The sequence below is a fragment of the Zalophus californianus genome, chromosome 11 (genome assembly GCF_009762305.2).
Source record: "Zalophus californianus isolate mZalCal1 chromosome 11, mZalCal1.pri.v2, whole genome shotgun sequence".
Classification (NCBI taxonomy): domain Eukaryota; kingdom Metazoa; phylum Chordata; class Mammalia; order Carnivora; family Otariidae; genus Zalophus; species Zalophus californianus.
In genome coordinates this window covers 8259141-8282539 of record NC_045605.1, presented here as the reverse complement: position 1 = coordinate 8282539, position 23399 = coordinate 8259141, and the positions used below count along the sequence as shown (strand labels likewise).

Here is a 23399-nt window from a genome sequence, read left to right as displayed (position 1 = left end):
GGGTGGCTGGGTGATAGACATTGGGGAGGGTATGTGCTATGGTGAGCGCTGTGAATTGTGCAAGACTGTTGAATCACAGACCTGTACCTCTGAAACAAATAATACATTATATGTTTAAAAAAAAATAAGAAGATAGCAGGAAGGGAAAAATGAAGGGGGGGAAATTGGAGGGGGAGATGAACCATGAGAGACTATGGATCTGAGAAACAAACTGAGGGTTCTGGAGGGGAGGGGGGTGGGGGGATGGGTTAGTCCGGTGATGGGTATTAAAGAGGGCACGTACTGAATGGAGCACTGGGTGTTATACACAAACAATGAATCATGGAACACTACATCAAAAACTAATGGTGTAATGTATGGTGATTAATATAACATAATAAAATAAAAAAAGAAAGAAAAAATAAAAAGGATGTTCTATGAATATATCTTTTTAGAAGAAACACATTTAAAACTGAAGGATACAGAAAACTTGAAAATAAATGTATGGAGAAATACAAACAAGACAAAGTTCTGATAGCAATTTTGATATTAAAGGTGGAATTCAAGGGGAAAATATTATAAGGGTAAAAGTGGAACGTAAAAGAACAATAGATCAAGAAGCTAATTAGAAACATATATGCACCTTACAATATAGGCTAACGTAAAAGCCACAAACAGAACTGTGGGGGAAAATAAATAAAACCATACTTAACATCAACACATTTAAACATATCCCTTTCAGAAACTGCTAAATTAAGCAAAACGTAAATGCATTACAAAATAACTCTGGTGAAAGAGGAAAACCACAAGAAAAATCACAAGGTACTTAAAACCACACAAATGAAAACACATGTGAAATGTGTGGGCCCAGCTAAAGCAGTACTGAGTGAGATTTATAGCTCTAAAAATTATTTATGAGAAAACAACACAGATGAAAACAAACAAGCTAAAGATCGACAGTTTCAGAAATTTGAACAAAGAGTAACAGAGTAAATTGAAACAACCAAAGGGGAAAGAGGTGATGGGTCTAAGGGCTGAAATCGATGAATCAGAGCATAACAGTAGCTAATGACTAAGGGACAAATCAAAAATCAGAATTCGGAAACGGAGAAGTGACGATAAAGGCCTGGCAGTGGACATCCGATCTACTTAAATGCGGAACTAAGCAAATGTGTGGATTGCAAAGACAGAGAGAATGCAACTATTACAAACCATCACTTGTTGGAACAGGAATAATTGAACAGTGTTAAGCTGAATCATGCCTCGGAAAGGTTAGTCATGTCTTAATTCTGCAACCCGGGACTGCTGCCTTAAATGGCCAATAGGACTTTTTAGATGTGATTACATGCAGGCTGTTAGGGTGGAGAGATCATGTCCATTATCTGGGTAGGGCCTGCGCTCAGTCACATATATTCTTATAGGACAGAGAGAGACGTGGCACACAAGGCAGATGAGGAGAAGCCATGGGACCACAGAGGCAGAAATTGGAATGACGTGGCCATGTCCCGAGGAACGCTGCAGCCTCCAGAAGCTGGGAGAAGCAAGGCAAGGAACCCCTCCCAGAGCCTCCAGAGAGGGTGGCCCTGCAGACACCTTGGTGGTGGACTTGATTTTGAAACTGACTTTGGACTTCTGGCTTCCAGAACAGTAAATGAAGACATTTCTGTTGTTTAAACCACCAAGTCTGGGGTAATTTGTTACATAACGGAAGAAAACTGAGGTGGGAATAGGGGAGGAAGCGCGACGCAGTAATTTCCTTGTCTTCTCCAACAGAGTTAATATTGTTTAAAGTTAAATAAAAAAGACCTCTCATGACCCCACCCCGTAACATTTTCATAGTATTTTAGAAATGGTTGTCTTCTATATAATATCTCTGATGTTTAGAAATTCCTATGTCGAAATCCTAACACGCAGTGCGAGGGCATTAGGAGGTGGGGCCCTGGGGAGGTGGCTAGGTCATCAGGTTGGAGCACCATGAATGGAGTTTGTGCCTCTAGTAGACAGAGCCTTGCTCGCCTCCCGCCATGTGAGGACACAGCAAGAAGGGGCTGTCTGTGAGCCGGAAAGTGGGCCCTTTACCAAACAGCAAATCTGCTGGGGCCACGTTCCTTTCCAGGACTTCCCAGCCTCCAGAACTGTGAGAAATAAATTTCTGTTGTTTATAAGCAGCTCAGTCTGTAATATTTTATTGTAGCAGCAGACATGGACTAAGACAGGGCATTTGCAGAAGATGGAAATCAGATCATTCAAGAGCCCACTAGCATGCCTTCACCAGTCTGCATCCCTGTCCGTGAGGGTGAGGGTGGACGGCGTGCTGGCTCTCGTGGCTAAGTACTGAGTGACTTCATAAAGGTTCCAAAGTAAGGCAAATGACACTTGGTGCTCCCTCAAACCGACCATTTTCACTCAAGTTTTTTTTTTTTTCCAGGTTCATAATTTATTGTACAAATTGAGTATCACATGATGAGTTGACATTAGCTTCTCCAGGCATGGGAATTTAACAGATGAGGTACAGGTTAAAAATCGTTTATGTTGCTTTCACAGCTGGTGTTTTTTTAGACCTTAACTTGAAGTATAAGATCATCAAAGCAATGCCTCCATATGTGGCCAGTACACAATTCCTTCTACCTGTGAGAGTATAAGAGTTGAAATATTTTTTGATACCAGTGAAATGGAATTGAGCATCAGTTTCTGGACCTGCCATGATTTCAATCTTGCAGAAGGCACCAATTCCGCCGCTTGTGTCATATTCACTCAAGTTTTTAGCTGGGATACCTCCTGCTCGCCAGAAAGCCTCTTTGAGCCGCAGACTCCCTGCTTCAGTTGGTCCTCCAGAGGGTCCGGCATTGGCCGCGCACCTACCACAGCAGACTGTGTGCTGGTCGGCCTCCAGGGGGTGGGGCTGCTTCCCGTGGCCTCCTCTGATGGCGTGAACAGAGAATGTCACTGTGCCCAACTAGTCCTCCGGCGCCTTTCTTTTCTTTCATTGTCCTGGCAACCCGCAGTGCTTGCGTGGCAAGACTGCCAAGCACCGGTTAGGAACCAGCTGGTGCCCCAGAATGCCCCCGGAGTGGGGGAAGAAAAGGACATTTGAGGTTCATTTCTGTTGTGCCTCTAATTTGTTGTGTGCCCTCTGAAAAAGAATTCATTTCATTTCCTCACGTCTTTTGTCTCATCTATAAATGAGATGGTTGGACCAGAGCAAGGTTCTTTACAGTTTTCTTATTCTGTGACACTAACACTTACTAGTTAAAAAGCAGCAATGATGTAGATGTTTCTATCTATATATATATGTGTTTATCATAAATAATAGTGGTCGGCAGGGGTCCTTTTGGAATATTGCAGCTGAAACTCTTTTAAGGGCTTTTGCGAAAATATTATGTCAAGGTAAATGACATGTATCTCTCAATTAGGTAGTAAACGACAGGAATGGAGTTTAAATTCTACTGCTTTATGTTCATATTTTATTGACTTCATTAAACTTTGCATTTAAACACGGCATATGTCTGTAATTTATTAGAAAATCAAATGGCAGTGATATTTGGTGCAGGCAGATGAGACACAAAGGTTACATTTGCATGAATCCATGCTTTAGTTTTTAGTTTTGGGTTCTGACTTATAACAGTGCCCTTTCCCTAGTCATTAAGTCATTTTATAGATGTATTGATTAGATGATAATCTGTTTGGAACCAGGAACTGTTTCTCGTGGCCTTCAGAAAGCACTCCAGAAACGGTTGAAGGGAGGAGTGCTAGAGGAAATCATCCAGCCGTGAGTGTGGATACTGCTTCGATTCGTGGTCTCATCTCAGTGCAGCCGGCCCTCTGTTGGTAGTCACTTCTCTAGGTGATTTTGGTCACTTTCCCCCCTTTTCCCTTAGATAGGATTCCAAACCTTCATCATTTACCAGAAGCCACCTTTCCAACCCTTGCTGCCTTCACTCTCAGCAAATGACTCCAACACCTACTTCAGTGTGGAAAACAAGGTCACACCAGTGGAACGATGCTTGCACTCACAGACTTTGTGCTGAGTACAGGTTGGTGCCCTACAGACTGTAATACCCTCCCACAAGGCTGTGAAGTGGGGTAGCCAGCTGGGCGGGAGTTCCGGGATCTGGGAGCCAATCACCTTACCCTTGATGGTGTTCTTGTTGGCTCGTTATGGGACAGTATGCAGTCAAGTGTTGTACTCTACATTACAGACCTGAACTCTTCCAACTCTTATTTTTCCTTCCTTAAAACCTAGGAATATGTCTATACAGCTACTCATTCTCTCCTCCCTTCCGGCAGGATCCTTCCTTTCCAAGGCCCATCTTCCATCGACACATTTGGTTGTATCATCCCCTGCCTTTTCCAAGACCTTGCTTTTTCTCCTCTTCTCATCTTCAGTTTCTCTCTCTACTGGCTCCTTTCTGTCAGTCCATTTCATTCTTGTATTCGTTCATGCAGATCAGATTGAATAATTGATCTTCATCCTCCCCTCCCCCGTCCTAGGATTAAAGGTCCACCCCTTTGCCATAGAACTCAAGGTGTTCTCTTGCTCTCCCTTCTCTGAGTCTATTTTCTCCTCTGCAAGATGAAGTGGTTGGACAAGATCAAATTCTTTATAGCTTTACTATTCTGTGACACACTTAATATTTAATCAGCAGCAATAATACAGACATTCCCATCTGTATATCTGTTTTTAATTCAGTGTCATAATCCTGAATAATAGTGGCCAGAGTCTACTTTCCAACCTCATTGATGTTGGGTTGCTCATGGGACTGGCTGTGACCAGTGCAATGTGCCCAGAAGTAATAGTGTGCCAATTGCAGCCAAAGCGTCAAGAAGCATGGCATCATTTTGCTCACCTTCTTGTTTTCCAGTGGTGTACTGAGAGAAGAATATGACCTAGGTAGCCTCAAGTCCAAGAAGGATGAGGAAGCACGTGGTGCACAACCCCCAGCTTGGAGCCAAGCCCAGCCAAGCTCATCCAAGATCAGCTGAACTCAAGCAAACCCATGAATCTATGGGCAAGAAAGAAATGCTCATTGTTTTAAGACATTGAATTTTAGGATAATTTGTTATGCCGCATTATTGCAGGAAATACTAATGAATGTACTACACAATCCATTTTTCCAGTCAACAATTATCTATTGGGTGACTAATAGATACCAGATACTTGTTGTGGGCTTCAGGGATGCCATGGGAAATAAAATAAAGATGTACAAGTAAGCGAACAAGGTCATTTCACGTTCTGACAAATGCTATGAATAAAACGAGATGGGGAGAGCTGAACAGCACGGATGGGAGCTGTGGCAGGGCGCACCTTTAGCGCGGCTGCGCTCTGCCACAGGGAAAGCCTCTGAGAAGGAAACATTTGGATGAGACATGAATCCCAAGGAGGAGGCAGCCAGAAGATGATGTGGTCGGAGTACATTTCTGCAGAAGAGCAAGGTCTTACAGTGGCAATGGGCTTGGCTCAGGAACAGACTTAAGTGTCTCTCCAATAACCCAAAGCTGTAAAATTAACATAAAAATAATTCCAAAGGTCAAAAGCGGGGCTGATATCTAGAAATAAAATCAAGCCTCAGGCAGCAGCTAAGCCAGACCAGAAAACAAGGGTGGTTGCAAACAGAGGCAGGTTCCGGGCTGGCTTTTTTGGCCACTTGTCACGGGCCTCAAGGGTGGGGCAGGCTGGCTTCAGCGTGCAGTTGCACAGACATCTGGTACTCCACCGAGCTGAACAGTGTGTCTTTTCATTCTCTGCACCTGTTTAGTGTTGCTTGGGTCCAAGATTTTCCATCTTGGCTAGTGATGCATTACATTGTTTTCACTGGATGCAAATGATTTCATAATTATTTGTGTGCTCATTTTTTGTTGTCGCCCTCCCAGGTCCCCGTTCTTTCAGTCAAAGTGATATGCACACACGGTGTAGAGTCAAGGGGGCCTATAAGGCTTCTCCGTGAGCAGCTCCTCGTGCTCACACTCACCGTCCCAGCAGCACTTTCACTTCTTTCACCTGATTATTTGGCATTGCACCTTCTTATCTTTAAACAGACTTAGTGCTTTGTCTTGATCTGCCATTGAAACCTATTTTATATTGACTCCTCATGATTGACTATGAGGATTTGGCTCTCTCTCGTCCCTCCACTCTCACCAAACACATTTATCTACTGTATAACCTTTTCCTCTTGCTATGATGTTGATAATTTTATTTACATCATCTAGTATGTTTGGTATTTACATTATTATGATTATACAAGTGCTCTTAATAGCTGTGTCATAATAAAGTGTAATTACTTTCCCCTCCTGTGGTAGGCAGCCTCTAAGACAGTCCCCAGGGATCCCTGCCTACTAGTACTCAAGGTCTGTGTGTCCCTTCCCATTGAGCAGGAGCTGGGCTCATTGACTTGCTTCTAACAAACAGAAAATGACAGAAGAAATGAGAAGTTGCTTCTGAGATGAGGTTACATACAGACTGGCTTCTGTCTGTGGCATTTTCTTCTTTTTTTTTTTCTTTGAAGTAATCTCTACGTCCAACATGGGGCTCGAACTCATATCCCTGAGATCAAAGAGTCACACGTTCTAATGACTGAGCCAGCCAGGCGCCCCTGCATTTTCTTTGCTTGCTCACTCCCAGTGTCATAGAGTTCTAAAGAAGTCCTCCCGAATTCCCATTACACAGTTATTCAAACACTAATCTCAGTACTGTTGTGAATTTTGCAGATGGAATTAAGATTCCTAATTAAGATTCCTAATCCTTAAGGTCCCTGACCTTAAAATGGGGAGTGTTATGAACTGAATGTCTGTGCTCCCCCAAATTCACATTTTGAAATCCTACTGCTCAGAGTGATGGTGTTAGAGGGAGCCCTTTGGGAGGTGATGAGGTCACAAGAATGGAGCCTTATGATGGTATCTGAGCCCTTATGAAAGAGACCCCTTTCTGCTCTGTGGGGACACAGCAAGAAGACTGTTGTCTGTGAACTAGGAAGCAGGTCCACCTAGACCCGGCATCTCCTGGGGCCTTGATCTTGAGTTTTCCAGCCTCCAGAAATGTAAGAAATGAATATTTGTTGTTTGGGCCTCTCAGTCTAGGGTGATTTTACTATAGCAGCCCACATGGATTAAGACAGGCCATCACGAGAGGCCCACTGTAACCACATGAACCCTTAGAAGGAGAGGAGTAAGGCAAAGATGTGGCAAAAGAAGAAGGCAGGAGACATGAGGCAGATGGGGAGCCCAAAGAAATTCGAGGTGTGAGAAGGACTCGTCATTGCTGACTCTGAAGATGGAAGGGTTTATGAGCCAGGGAATGTGGGTGGCTTTAGAAGCTGAGTGTGATCCTTGGTCAACAACCAGCAAGGAAATGGGGACGCAGTCTCACTACCACGTGGGACTGGATTCTGCCAACAACCTGAATGAGCCTCCAGCCTGGCTGACACAGTGATTTCAGCAGAGGCTCTGAGCCCACCTGGACATGGGACCCACGGAGCCGCGTGATAACGAAGAGTGTTCTACGTTGTGCAATTTGCAGTCATCGCTACAGCATCTATAGATAGTGAACTGAGTGCAGGAAGCCAGCAAATTCTGAGCAAACAAAGTGAATTGGGGGAGTGATAATGTCAAGGATTCATCATGATAAAGCTATGTTACTCAAAGGGTTACGAGTGAGGCCAGGCATTTACTCCACAAATACCTATGGGATGCATGTTGGGGTTACTGCCATGAGTAAGACCAGCTTCCTGTTTTTGTGGAATTGACATTCTAGTCAGAAGAGAGGGTGTGTGGCTATTGATTATTTTTGTGCTGTGTTCTTGCAAGTCTCCTCTTAACCACGGGAGAGTTTATCACAAGTGGCTTAATGCTTTTAGGAAAATCCAAGATTATTTGATAAACATTTACTAAAGCCTCAGATGGCACCAGGTCCCTGGGATCAAATGTGTGGTAAACAATGACTCCTGTGCTTACGAATCTTCTGAAAGGAGAAGGCAGACACGGGAGTTCAGGAGGATACAGGAGGACAGGGGCAGGAGGCCCAAAGAGGAGTGGGTTTAGGTTTCTACAGCACTGACTGACACCATGATTAGACCCTTTTTACTTAGCAAGCACTGCCTTTTTCTCTTTGTCTCTCAAAACAACAAGGGACACACCATATTTCTTCTCATTCTTTTATTTCTGTTCCCAGCACAGATCCCAGAGAAAGGTAGGAAGGCATTGCCCTTGAGCGTTGTCTAAATTTTTACTTCTGTTCATAAAAATCAGGGGTCTATTAGATATTTGGCCTTGAGCTGGATAGACATGCTTGTGCAATAGCAGAGGAAGATTTCCTAAAAGCCTTGGTTGCTGGTTTCGTGTTCGTGAGCGCTACAGTTTTCTGACACGTGCTATTCTCAGAGTACTCTCATTACCATTACTCATTTACTAATTTAGCGGGAGACCATTTGCTTGGGGGAGACTTGAGTGTATTTTAAAAATAGCTACCCATTCAGGTTTCCTTGATCGTGTAAAAAGAACAACAACAAAAAGAGGCTGTTGGTTTTATACACAGAAATAACTGATTTGAAATCAACCTGTTTTCTTCTGTATACAAACATACACATTGATGTGTGTAATCTGCACTGATATAGTTTTCTATAGGTTTGCAGACATAGCTCTCTGTGTTCTTTTTGTTAGATAATTCTGTTTCATTTTCTCATTAAGAACCAGAGATCACAGACATAGCTGCACATCTGTGATGCTCCTCTACTGTTTGATTATTGATTTAATCGACAATTACCTGCCACATGCCTAGCATTGTGATAGGGCTTAAGGATATGCACATGAACATGAAAGAGTCCCAGGGTTCAAGTCACTCAGTTTGGTTGAGGAGCAGACGTCTGAGTTAATTTCTGGAGGAGAAGAATAAGTAAAAACTTCCCTCTTCTTGAGAGAATTTGGGGCAGTGACAAGATGATACACCAAGCTCTGCGACAAAAAGAATTCAAGGCAGGGGCAAAGCTCTCTCCCTGCAAGAGTGCTTCCCTAGGGGACACAGAACTGCCATAAATAGAATTCCATTAGAACGAATCAAGCAGGAATTGGGAATGAAAATTGGATGGGAACTCTATTTAAAGAAACTGTATTAGTTAAGGTAATGGGAGCTAGTATTAGAAAAAATAAACAAAAGCAGAATGCCTAATGCTCAAGTGGGCTAAGAGTGCATTTCTTAATCATGTCAGGTTGGAAATAAACACGCCTAATCAGGGGGAAGCTTTCCTGCATGCAGTTACTCGGGGGGACCACGGCTCCTTCCATACTGTGGCTTCCCGACCTTGAACACTGGTTTCCCAGGCCCCCGTGTTCTGCACCTCGTCCACACACAGTGAAAGAGGGCACAGGCACGCGTGAGGCTTTCCCGGTCCAGGCTTAGAAGTAGCGCGGGGTGCTTCTTGTTGCAGTCTACTGGCTAGAACTTGGTCACGTGACCTCACCAACCCACAGGAAAAGCTGGGACTGTAGTTTAGCTGTGGAACTGGAGGAAAGAAAGCGGTAAATGGTTCATTTCTGCCACGGAAGCCTTAAACTGAATCATACTTTGGGGTTGGAATGTCGTGGAGGGTTTTGCACCTATGTATGCTCTTCTTCCTGGCTAAGAATGCTTCAACTTTTTCTTAGATGATGTATGTTCTAGGCTGCTCAATATTTTTGTCTCTTGAGTCTGGACTCTCCGAAATTTGTCAACATCCAGCTTTAAACTCTGGGGTACAGAAAGGAGTACATTGTTGCAGACCTGGTTAACCAGTAAAAAAGGAGAGAGGGACAAATTCTTCCTCATTAGATTGTCAGCGCCCCAGACCACATTACCAGAGAGCTTTTCTTGCTATTTATCATTTACTTTCTTCACTTTATTTTGTAAGGGTCATAGATTAGAAAAGTGTAGAGCATGTTTTGGTGACACCGACATAAATCTCCTGAGTCATTGTGACTCTTTCTGGTTCACTATGGTATTCCCCATGTCTAGCACAACACCTGGCACATACTAGGTATTTAATAATTGAACAGAGTAGACAGTTTCATATTTTTCCATTTCTTATCCTTCTGGGCTGCATTCCAGGTGATCTGTGCATATCAGTTTTCCAATTTAATCCTTTTTCTCTTTAACGGTGTGGTGAGTGGGTCATCAGTTGAACTTTAAAAAAAATTCAGTGTCTGTACTCACAATTTCTAGAATTTCTTTTTGTTATTTTCTCCAGTTGATCTGCTTTTTGGATTTTGTTGGTTTTTTTTTTTTTTTTTAAGCATATGTATCTTGAAGTCTCTTTCAGAATTCTCTAAGTTTGTAGATCCTGGCATTTGAAGGTTTTTACCTGTATGGCCTTCATTGTGCATGCGAGCGCATCCTCTGGCTGGCGCTGTTTACCACTGGAGCCTCAGGTATGCTGAGGGTGGGGACATCCACGGGGTGTTTTTAATTTATGCACAGATCATTTTTAGATTAATTTTTACGTTAATATATCCTTTTAGGGTTCTTTCACCTTGAGGATAGTACAGATTTGGACCACACCTTCAAGAGATGAGTTGGCAGTTCTCCTTTCTGGTTGATGACTGGGAATAGAGACTAACGCTCTAATTCCCTCCTTGGTGAGCTTAAAACCATGTCCCCCTAAGGCATGTATCTGGTTCTTAGGATTTGCCTGTCAGTTCCTTCACTTTTGGCACCCTTTCTTGCTTTTTTATGTTTCACCATGTATTAAAAGCATTAAAAAAAAAAAAATACATTCTCCCCAGTGTTTCTTACGGGCTTGGAGCAGGCCCTGGGGTTTCCCACTGTGGTGGACACTGTGATTCATGGCCCAGAAACCCCTTCCCCGAAGGATTTGTTGACCCAGCTGCCGGCAGCACTGTCTGTAGATAGTCTTCAGCTGTCAGCCCCTTCAGGGTTTGCCTCAGCTGCAGAGAGCCGCCTTGTCCAAGGTCATGCCCCTTCTCCTGGGCGGCCCACATCCAAGGGTTGATTAATGTGGGAGTACAGAGGCTGGGCCATCTTGCGCCAACTTGGGACACTTCTGCAGAGCCGTTCTGGTTTTGACACTCCTCATGAGCTTGGCCAAGGCAGTTACTGGGCCTTCATCAGTTAGGCTTTTCCCTTTGCCTACTCCTGCTTCCTTCCCCGACCTTCCACAGGTGTTGATTCCAAGGGCACTCCTGATACCCATCCTGGTGTCTAAACTCCACCGTCTGCTTCCTGGGAGCCAGCCCGGGACCATATCAAGCCACTCTATGTTGACCAGAAGCCTCACATTTGAAGGCACTCAGAAATGTTTGCTGTTGAGGGGCGCCCGTGTGCCGCAGTGGGTCGAGCGTCCAGCTCTTGGTTTCGGCTCGGGTCCTGGTCTCAGGGTCCTGGGACCCTGCCCGTTGTTGGGTTCCCTGCTCAGCGCAGAGTCTGCTGGTGAGATTCTCTCTCTCTCCTTCTCCCTCTGTCTGCCCCATGCTCTCTCTCTCAAATAAACAAATCTTTAAAAAAAAATGTTTGCTGTTGATGCTGTTGGTGTAAACAAGCAAGTCAGTCGTTTCAACCTCCAGTACTTGTGTGATACTCATCTCTGCTGGTCACTTGTGCATACTCATTTTTCTAAGGTTTGTTTTTTCTTTAGATTTACACCTTATGTTTCAAGTTATTAAGATCATGTAAGTTATTCATTTATTTATTTGTTTTTGGCCATTCGATTTCTTCTCTTCTGCAGCTTTGTCACATTTTGGAGTTTGGCACGCTTCGCCTCCTATACCTTCATCCCAATAACTGATAAAAATATTGAAAGGGAAGGATTAAGAGAATCTCCTGATAATTCCTCTTAGGAGCACAGAACCCCTATTTAGACTCCAATTTCAAATAGCTGCAAAGCTATACTACAATCCATATTTTCGCATTTTACCAAGAAGAACATCAAGAGAGGCTTTACTAAGTAAATGAATTTATGAAACCCAGATTTCACTCTGTCTACCAAGTATTTCTCATTTTAGAACTTTATAAAAAAGTAAGTTGGCTAATTTGATATGTGTTATTCTCAGTGAACATACATGGGCTCCTCTTGGTACCGTATTCTTTCATAAATGCCCCCAAGTGCTGAAAATGTTAGCCGCTATTAATATGACTATGGAATTTAAAAAAAATCTATCATTTCTCCTATTCTGAAAAATGAATGTATATACAACTCCAGCGATTAGGAGTCCTGTTGGTCAATTTATTAGTTCTATGTGGGCCTTAAAAATCTATAAAAGCCGACAATGTTTTGAATCTTTATTTCAGGCAAAACAGAAGCATATAGACTGAATTTATAATATGAAGTTTAAATTATGCATAAACCAGAGTGTTTAAACACTGGAAAGAGCTGCTATTTTGGGTGTTAAAAGGCCTTTCACTGGAGGCCTTTAAATAACTTTAACTGAAGGCCTTTGACAAAAAAGTTTAGATAGCCATTCTTGACCTAATTTTTATAAAACTAGGAATAACATTTTACTTCCTTAACACACAAAGGAAGTCTTTCTAAAGACAATAGCCGACATCATTCTCAAGGTTAAAACACTAGAAAAAATTCCAGTTAAAATAAAGAACAAGACCTACCTGATTCATATCACCATTGATAATGTTTTTCTATTTTTTTGACAATGCAGTAAAATGCAAAGCAGAAACAAAAGCTATAATGTGAGAAGACATATCTACCATTATTTGCAGACAGTTTAACTACAAACCCATGAAGTACAAAATAATCAACTTAAAATTCTTAAAATTAATGAAAAATTAGTAAAGTGGTCACAATTTAAATGTACAAATTGCTATATTTAATTTAAAACTCAATCACCAGTTTTAAGATATGAGAGGAAAAACACTGCATCAGTAGTAGCAACAACAGAAACATCAATAAAAACAAATCATAAAATTCACAGGATTAAAGCCAATAATAATTGTGTAGGACGTGATGAGGATGACTAATATTAGATTTTACTGGGTTCCAAAAATAATTGAATAAAAGGAGAGGTACAATATTCCAGATGGTAACACGTATCTTGTAGAGAAGTAAATTCTCTCTAAATTGAAAGTCCTGGCCTACTCTAATAAAAACCCTAATTAGGAATTTTCTAAGAAATTTAGTCTAGAAGAAGAAACAGATTAGAATAGCTACAGACGTGTTTTTTTAAAGGGGAGAGAAATGCCTGGGGTCCTCCTTTTGCCACATATTTGACCGAGTTCAACTTGATAGAGCACAGGCCGAAAATAACTTTATTCTTCCCCACTGTTGACCTTTGGCCCCTGGCCTTGAGGACCGTTTCTTTTCCATTCCTTGGATGAAAACATGGGAAGGTTTTAGAAGTTTCTAGCTACCTTTGGATTTTTAAAAATGCATTTTGGTTACTTTAATGGTAAGAGCACTCTCATTTAGTGATTACAATGTCCAATGTAGTGTTCAATTAAAATTTATCCTCTCTTCTCTCTCAACCAGGCCCAGAGAGTTATAGTAATAGAAGAGAGGAAAGCCATAGGCTTCCGGGCTGTTTAGGGATCTTGCTCCTCTACTCCTTGATTTACCCCATGCTCTGGCTCTGCTGGGGTCAAAGAGGGCGATGGAGGAGAGATCAAGTCAGGACTGGTCTTGCTGGCTGGCCGGGATGATGACCAGCCAGCTATGCTGACTCTCCGTCTCCAGTGCTGATTGTCTCTTTCATGGGGAGCTCTCAGGTGGGAGGTTCTTAGCATACACCATGGTCTTCCTCTGCAAGCCACTTCTAATTCTTTCTCAGCCCCTGGGCATCTGGTGGCCACCCTTTCGACCCCTTCCATCGCCTCTCTAAGCGGTTGTCTCAGGCAGGAGCCAGGACACCTCCCCGTGGCCCCCATATGATTGGTGGGATTCATTTCTCAGAACCTGCGCTCCCCAAAAGCCAGGGGACATGTGTCAAGTTCTCGGAGTGCTGTGCCTGGAGTTCTCACTCTCACTTGGTGGAAGGTGAAAAATCCCTTTCTGTCCCTGCTCCAGCCGTAAGGGTGGTGGAATGAGGAGCACCAAGCACATGACAAGGCTCTAAAAAGAAATCCTTCCTCTTGGCTTTTCAGATGTCAGTGCATTTATCCCTTGAGCTAGACTACTCAAGGACTCCTAAAGCCTCAAGTAAATCTCAAGCTGACTTTGAGCTGATTGTGACAGACAGGCTTGAAGATGGCCCCGTAACCCCTGCCTCCTGATGTCCATGCCTCTGCATGGTCCCCTTCCTCGGAGGGAAAGAGTCCATGAAGGCTATTAATTCACCATTCACAAAGAAATCAATGTAAATGGCCACAAAATGTAAAAAAATATTTAATATCAAGTCAAAATAAGATCGATTTCCAACCACAAATTGTATCTTTATAAAATAAAATGTCAACAAAATTGACAGATAAAAAATGGCAATATACTAATTAATATGCTAATTAAAGTGCAGTGAGACAGGAATGATCATAACCTGTGATGGAAATATAAGTTATTACCAGTGTCTTTGAAAACATCTTGATGATTAACTATTAAGAAATTAAATAGAATCCATACCTTTTGGTCAAATAACTCTACTTTTAGGAATCTGTTCTAAAGAAATCTAAAAAATGGGCAAAGAATTATGTAAAGGCTTTTCATAACAGCGTTGTTTAAACTAGCTAAAATTTAGGAAAAAATTAAATGCCTAATAAGAGTAGACAAGATGAAAGTAGATGATTTACAATACATATATATGACAAAATATTAACCAAACATTAAATATTTTTAATACTTTGAAAATACTCCTATATATAATATTCATTGAAAAAACTGACATAAAATCACTCATTAAAATCATTTGTTGGGTGCAAGTGCCAACTATTTTTTTTAGGCATTGTGTTAAATCCTGAGTATTTAGTGATGCCAGTTTTGTTACATATCTTTGTAGAAGGAAACACCACCATAATTACCACTGGTTTTTTTGAGTTGTGAGATTATCATATTTTTCTTTTATTATTAATTGCTTCATGCTTCTCTGCATTTTCCAAAAATTTCTCCATGTTCATGTAAGGCAAGAAGTGAAACGCTTTAAAAGGTCATTTCTTCCAGTACTTTGACCAGAGTTCTGCCCAAAGATTAGGCTGCATCAAGCCCCTCAGTGGCACAAGAGAGCTGGTAACACAAATCATCTTCTGGTTTATCTCTGGTTAATGGGGTGTGGGAATGGTGGGTAGTTAAAAACAAGAGGAGCTTACATTTTTGGATGTGGTGGAAGCTTGTGAGTGTTGCATAAGGAGAGCTTTTTGAAGAGGACACTGTGCCTTCCTGCTGAGATTCTGCAAAGCTGCATGTATGGCTGAGCTCCCCGAGCGCCTGGCTGCCTAGCAACTCCACATAAAGTCATCTTTCTCTCCTTTAAAAAGAAGAATTCCAGGCTATGCATGATTTAAATGAAGATGTTCTAGTTCACTGGAGCTTGGAGAGCAATTACTTGTAGCTGTCTTTGGCATTTGTGCCAGGCACATCAGAAAATACGATGAAGATGCTGTGCACGCCCCGCAGCTTCATCTCCAACATGTGGAAAGCAGTGCAGCGGAAGGAGCAGCTCTTCTCCCGGGGCCCTACTTAGGCTCTTGCATCCTGACACTCTCTTGGAGAGAAAGTGGGGAACAGCAGGGTTTGGGCTTGGTTGGCCTGGTGAACCTACTTGGAAGACCAAGGGCGGGGGAAGGGTAGGAGCAGAGCAGAGGGCACTCCGGTTTCCTGAGACCCTCTCCCTCCATGGTCACTCTTCTGCCCTGAGAAGCCCTGGAGAAACTTTCTCAAAGCTAGATTAAGTGAGGTCTTCCTGGTGCTGCAGTCACTCCATCCCCGTTGCCCTCGTCCCACAAGAACTGAACACGAGCCTGGAGCTTTCCTCGTTACTTAAAGTCTGTCCTGTTGTCCGCACGCCCTTGCGTGGTGTGTCCGAGAGCTCTTCCCTGCCGCTCCCCCCACCCCGCCCCCAACATCCTCGATTCACCACTTTCCTCTACCGACCATGGGCTTCCTCCGGGGCCTCTCAGAGCTCCCAACCCGCTCATCTGGTGACTCCACTCCTGCTTCCGAGTCATCTTCGGAATAGCACCTCGGCCACAAAGCCATCTTCTCTAGCTCTTGCCAAAGGAGTGTGTGAGCAGGGGAGGTACGATCCCAACAGCAATGTGAGAACGGGCAAGGGAGACAAAAAGGCCCACATGACAGAATGGCCCTCCTCTTTTCCTCGCGAAGGTCACAGATAGTCACGATTTTATATGCCTGCACTAATTCTATAGGTAAGATTAAAACTCATTTTCATTAGTGACTATTATTTGTAAAAGCACTAGGCTGTAAGGGGTATGTATAAAGGAGTGTGACATCCTGCTCTCCAAATCGCTTATGGGCCAGTGGGAAAGACATATCAGTCAGCAAATAATACAAAGGACAAAGAAAGTAAGGGACCATGTTTATCGCAAGCCGTAGCCTGGGGAGCACAGCCTCTGCGTCGGAGGCAGGAATGCTCACCCCTGTGGAGGCACTGAGGGCCTGGCTAACTGAAATGTTCCTCCTGCATCTGGGGGCACATGGAGGAGGGCCACACGGAGGGCAGAGAAGCTGGAAACCAGAGGAGAGACTCTTCGGGGACCAGACATGGTTGGTACTACACATAATGATAGGACTCCCAATAGGCGAAGCCTCAGAGGCCTGCAGGAGGGCAAGAGATCCTGCGAAGTGGACAAAACTTGAGGGATCAAAGCAGATGTCTTCCTTAACTAAAAAGACCCCAAGGACCAGCTTGCAGGGCAGGGAGGAGAGGAAAGAACCACGCTGGGAGGCTGGCTGGGAAGTAGACCCCAGAAACACCAGCCCCCACCAGGGCATGCGGGAGGGCAGCCGATGCGCGGAGGCCACCATTTATCCAGCAGCTTCTGCATCCCAGCCGCCAGGCTGTTGCTAAGAACTGTGAAAGGTCTGAGATTTTACGCTATCGAGTCAGCCTGCCGGTTTCCTGGATGCTGGTAGGAGGTGGAAAGTGCGGCCCAGCAAGGGCCCAACGAGCAGTGCGAGCAGTGCGGGGTGAGGGGTGAGGGATGGCGCAGCAAGAGGCAGGAGCAGCTAAGCATGTGCATCCGTTCCCCCGGCTCAAGTCGCAAGGGGGCCACGCAGATGGGACCAAACAGATGCCTGTGCACATAGGTTTCCTTATGGGGAGGGACCTGAGGTTCAGGGAGCCCATGTCTTGTTGTTTTTTTAATAATACAAGTGTTTTAAAGATATCACACATGAATAATTAAAATCTGCAAAATGTAGGCTCAGAGAAAAGCCCCTAACCTTATGTTCCCTCCCAGGCTCCCATGACTGCACTTCACTAGGGTCCTGTGGAACTACGGAGGGTCTTCTCAACTAATCTTCTCAATGATTTAGTTTTTTTCACACTTAAAAAAATTGACATATAATTGACATACAACATATTAGTTCCAGGAATACAATGTAATGAGTTGATATTTGTATATATTGGGAAACGATCGCTTCAACTAGTTAACATTGGTCACCACACATAGTTACAATTTTTTTCTTCATGAGCAGTGTCTATTTTATTTTATTTTATTTTTTTAAAGCGGTATCTATTTTAATGAGCAGTAAGCATGCCTGCCCTTTGCTCTGGAGGAAGACATTTTTCCAAGGCTGTTTGCTGGACACATACCCTTTAAAAGGTGGCCCGGAAATAACAAAGGATAGTCAATGCCTCTGCTTGCAAGATGCGCAGACATGCAAAGAGACCCATGGAGAATTGCCTCCCAGCAGTTATGGACCTAATATCTAATGACTAGTCTATGAAATGATATGAAAGAGGTTACTGAGCATGCTTTGAAAATGGAAGTTGAGAAATTAAAACTACAGAACTGTATAAAATTCTAGAATGTGTGTCATTTTCCCCATGTTCCTTAATTTTGTGCATCTTGCCTTTTTATCTAGAGGATGAACAGTAACAGTTCAATAAAGGGATTTCAGAGAGGAAGGAGAGAAATGGAAAGATGGCTGAGGTCTTCCACCAGCATGCATTTGCAAAGGGCTGGGGTTGTCAATCCCCCAGCAGGGTCTCTGTTGGCCTGTCTCTCCTGTGTCTGCAGGATGGACTTGCCACCCCAGGCCCTGCATGGCTGGGCAGCCTCTGTCTCGGTCCAGGCCCTGCCCCCCTCCAGCGCTGGAAAGAGGGCAAGTAACCACCCAGGGATCCAGGCTCAGGCCTCAGCCGCATGTGGATACTGTCTGGGCAGGCAGTTTCCTGGATCTTATACAACAATGCATTTAAGACAGAATTAATCCAGGCAGAAATGACAGTGCTAATTTTATGCTACTTTAACATTAATCATAATTCTCTCTTATACTCAAGCATTTCTAGAAAAATTTATTTGATCTGTGAGATTCAATCTTAGCACTCTCAGAAGAGCTGGGGTTTCTGTGCATTTTTGAAACATCGTACTCCAATATTCAATTCCCCTTGTTTCGTGGCATTCAGTTCTCAGTGATCACAAACAAATTGTTCTGCTTTGCTGACATTCCAGTTCCTTTTTTTTTTTTAAGATTTATTTATTTATTTGAGAGAGAAAGACAGAGAGAAAACACGAGTGGGGGGAGGGATGGAGGGAGAGGGAGAAGCAGACTCCCCGCTGAGCAGGGAGCCCGATGCGGGGCTCGATCTCAGGACCCTGAGATCATGACCTGAGCTGAAGGCAGACACTGAGCTGACTGAGCCACCCAGGTGCGCCTCCAGTTCCTTTATTTTTTTAAATCTGTTTTTTTTTAAATGTCCTTTTGAAAAAAATGTCCTTTTTAGGACATTTTATCATCCATCAGCTTCTAGACCAGGAATTAATTTCATCTGGGAAAGTGACAGGATATGTAGACTCCTCGACTGGTAGTAGTTGTCTCTTAGCAAAGAAAAATTGGCCGGAGAAAACGGAAAACAACTGATGTCATCTATGATTTGTCACTGCTCTCTTCAAAATTAATAGTTCTCTAAATTCTAGAACTTAGCACTTTCAGAGAAATGATAATTGATCAGTGATGAAAACAATGCTATACAATAACAATGAAGCTAAAAACACTGTCTGCTGTATGTGAAGTCACCTCATGCTGAGGGAAAAGTTAAAACAACAACAACAACAACAACAAACACCAGAAAGTTTCTGTAATGCTTTCTTTCCATGACACCTGGAAGCTTATCTGGAACTTCTTACTTGGTGTGGGATCAAATAAGAATGTAATAAAGAAACTCACCACATTATAATGGATGATGCCCATAAGAGACACATATCAATTCATTTCTTTCCTACAAAGTCTTGGTTTAAATTTCTTGAATATTTTCCAGAATGAATGAATAATGGCTTTAGACCAGAAGATATCCTTGGTAATGCAGTTTGGCAATTCTTTTTCAAAGATAGAGTTCTTAGGATTAGACAAGCTGGTGATCCATACTGAAGAACTCAAGAGTGTAAGTTAATGTATCACTGAGGTTTATAGGGCAGGATTACATTCATCCTAATAAATGAGCATGGACTATGCATCGGAATGGCGTGTAGGCAAAGAAATGTAAGTGGCTTGGCCAAAGGCCATAAGTGCTATTAAATAATTACACAGAAAGTGTAGGGCTTTTGAAGGTGAATCTACACAGCATATAACTCATATGCCTAGGACATTATGTCCTGTGAACCTATATTTTGCTGTTACTGAGATGGGTATAACACAGTGAACAACAGTTTAAACTCTAGAATCAAAGAGAACACAAGATCTCTGAGTTCAAGGGAGGGCTTATTTACTTGCTAGCCAGTAATTTAACATCTTTGTCCTTAAGATTAAAAAGGAGAAAATAAGAGCACCTCCCTTCTAGAGCTTATGGAAAATTAAGTAAAATGCTAGATGTAAAATGGCTAGCATTGTGTCTGGCAGACAGCATCAGAGACTATTCATGCTAACTCTTATCATTATTATCACTGCAGTAATACCTAGCAGTCTTTTTTTTTTTTTAAGATTTATTTATTTGAGAGAGAGAGAGTGAGACAGAGTACGCAAGCTGGGGGAGGGGCAGAGGGAAAGAATCCCAAGCAGACTCCCCGCTGAGCATGGAGCCCCACATGGGGGCTCAATCTCAGGACCCTGAGATCATGACCTGAGCTGAAACCAAGAGTCTGACGCTTAGCTGACTGAGCCACAAATGTGCCCCTAAAGCCAGCAGTCTTAAAACAGCTTGGTAGTGTCAACCATCAAACACACTCAGAAGCAAAGCTAAAGACTGGGAAAATCAGAATTAGTAGACTGGTATTGCTCATGGATCCACCAGGGAAATGCTAAGTGCTGCATTGCAGAACAGTTGATCTAGCAACTTAGGAAATTGTTTTATGATGAATATGAAATTAGATAAAGAGAGATGATGGAAGAGCAACTTAACAAAATTCATTGATCAATTCATTCCCTTTTTTTTTTGTCCAACAGATGGTTTTTGAGGGCCAAATGCCTACTGTAAAGTGTGTGTATGCTAAAGGTATGAAGGAAACATCAGTAACCATCCCTGTCCTCCACTCAAGATATTAGGGGGAGAATGAGAGAATTAATATTTGTTTATTTAAAAGCAATGACAATTTGTCTATGTAAACTTCAAGCTACTTTCACATTTATTTCTGGCTATACTAAATACAGTTCTTGGAAAACAAATATATCTAGTTGTTGAACTGCCCCTGCAAAATTCTTATTGCTTATGTTATGGTGGACTGATTAATCATACTTTCTTTCTCTGAACATAGATTTTTATAAGAAATCTTGCCTGAAGATAGAATTGGTCCTGCAAGTTCTCACTCCTTCTTTCAGAAAGCGGTGGGCCAAGATGACATGGATGCCTCACCTCCCCTGCCAAGGGCAGTGTTGTTCAGTGTTCCTCGAGGATGAGGTGATCCAGAAAGTCTCCTGGGTGGGAGATTATGTTGTCGTTTTGTTGATGGAGTGGGAAAAACAGGAGGTTGCCCACTTGAACTGCCCCTGTGAATCAATTCCCAATATGGGACACCTACCTGCCTAGAGGCATGGAGGAGAGAAGCCTCGGCTAGCTGCTCCACTTTTAAGTGGAGAGATGGACCCGAAGGGCATAAATTTCCAGGAGCACTTAAGTATTCTTTCCAACTGACTCTACTTTTGAGAATGTTGGACCTTGTGCTCCGTCAGAAGGAGGCATATTAAAACCTGTATTTACCCATCTGGAGGAAGAACTAGTTCAGGATTAGGTTGACAGAATGGAGAGATCATCATCCCAGAAATCTCTTTTCATGGAAGTCTGCACCTCAGTTGATTCTAGGTCAGTATGCAAGAGAGTGTGTGTGTGTGTGTGTGTGTGTGTGTGTGTGTGTGTGTTGGAGGATAAAGACCTGGGATTTTGATCTAAGTCTTCTGGACTTTAGAACTTGTGCTGAAAAGAGACCTACGGAACTTGAGGGAGCAAGATCTAGAGCCAACATAGGTCTGACTAATGGTAACTTCAGAGAAGGGGGCATTAGCATGAAGTGGAGCAATCAGAAAGAGCTCCACGAAGGAGCTGAGATCTGATCTAGGCCTGAAACCACGATGAGCATCTGGATAAGTGGGAGAGCACTGGGTCAGGTGTCAGAGCATCTGTGCTCTGGTTCTGCATCTCCCGCTTGACTGGCTATGGGACTTTGGATAAATTTCTTCAATTAAATTTTCTCCCTTAGAAATGAAGATGCTTGATCCAGGATCTAAGGTCACTTTCAGTACCTGCCATATATATTTGATAATAGTAAAAGTGTCTGGTAAGTAGTTACATGCTGTATCAATGTAATTTCCAGTGAAAAGATCCATGTTCATGTTCCAACTTCAGAGTTTGCTGCACATACAATGCTTGTAAAAATGTGAATTTATTTGATGACAACCGATCCAATTACTTGTTCGATTCAATAAGCATCTATTAAGTGTTTGATGTGTACCAGGGTCTGTGCTAGGTGCTGGGCCTACAGAGATGAGTCAGACACAGTCCATAGAAGAGCTCAGTATTTGGGAAAGTAAACTACCACCGTAAGTGCAATAAGTACTTGTGTTCAGAATACAGCAGAGGGAGTTATTAAATATTGGGCAGAAGAGGCCAGGGAAGAAGCCTACTCAAAGGTCATGATTCAGAGCTGAGTTTTGAAGGATTAAAGGGAACTCTCCAAATAAACAAGAGAGCACAAGGACATTCCAGGCAGAGAAGATAAATACAAAGGCATCAGGTAATGAACCTCGTGAGTGCAGGACTGTCCAAGGGGCTGCGTGCTGTGAGTGAGTGTGTGAAGTGTGAGAGTTGGGAGAGCTGCTGGTGGGAGTGGAAAGCAGGAACGGATTGTGAAAGATGCAGCCAGAGAAGTGCTTGGTGTAAAAATGCCAGTGGCTTTGGCATAAGGATATGTAGTCAAAAACGCGTTATAAGCCTAAGATCAGTCAGCTGTAAAACAGGGAATGTGTTAGTCTCCTCGGGCCACCATAACAAAATGTCACAGCCTGGGGGGTTTCAACCACAGAGACTTGTTTCATAGTCCTGGAGGCTAGAAGCCCAAGATCAAGGTGTCAGCAGGGCTGGTTTCTTCTGAGGACTCTCCCCTTGGTTTGTAGATGAATGTTTTGTCCCCATGTTCTCCCGCGGCTTCCCTCTGTGTCTGTCATAAAGATACCGATCACCTTGGATGAGGGCCCAGCCGTACGACCTGATTTTACCTTAAATTACCTCTTGAAAGACCCTGTCTCCAAATACAGTCACACTCTGAAATACAGAGGGTTAGGACTTCAGCATATGAATTTGAAGGGGCACAACTCAGCCCCTAACAGGAAAGTCATACATTCAGATTTACTAGAACTTGAATCTCTGTGACTAGCCCATACGATCTGGAAGCTTATTAATTACTTTGGCTGGTAAAAGGGGTATGCCTTTTATCTCCTTTCAAAGATTCCTTCCCCATCCTCTCCTGAAAAGCCTTTCCTGATTAAGTGAAAGCTAAGTGACTATTTCCCCAAAACTCCAACTTCTGGACTCAAGCCACAAAATATTTAAAGAATTTAAATTTTAAATTTAAAGAATTATAATTTAAGATTTAAAGAACTGTCCAGGGGGCACCTGGGTGGCTCAACTGGTAAAGTGTCTGCCTTCAGCTCAGGTCATCTGGGATCGAGCCCCATGTCAGGCTCCCTGTTTCTCCCTCTCCCTCTTCCCTTCCCCACCTGCCCTGCTTGTGCTCTCTCCCTCTTTAATGAATAAATAAAATCTTAAAAAAAAGAATTGTCCAGTTTCTTCATATTTCAAGTCCCAACTCAAACACTGCTTCCTTTGTAAACCTGCTCAGAAAGCCCCCCCCCCCCCCCCCCCGGCGAGGAGGGCCATCTCCCATTCTCTGAACTCTG

General features: G+C 43.0%; 2 protein-coding genes across 2 annotated transcripts in view; both read right to left on the bottom strand.

The window, feature by feature from the left end:
• Nucleotides 1–23399, bottom strand: part of LOC113915305 (uncharacterized protein C11orf53 homolog) — a 253599-nt gene that overhangs the window by 153954 nt on the left and 76246 nt on the right. The gene's annotated exons all lie outside the window — the stretch shown is intronic.
• Nucleotides 2391–2723, bottom strand: LOC118356103 (ATP synthase membrane subunit DAPIT, mitochondrial-like). The gene has a single exon (XM_035723074.1). It carries the CDS (start codon nucleotides 2681–2683, stop codon nucleotides 2507–2509), a length of 177 nt encoding a protein of 58 aa, XP_035578967.1. The 5' UTR covers nucleotides 2684–2723; the 3' UTR covers nucleotides 2391–2506.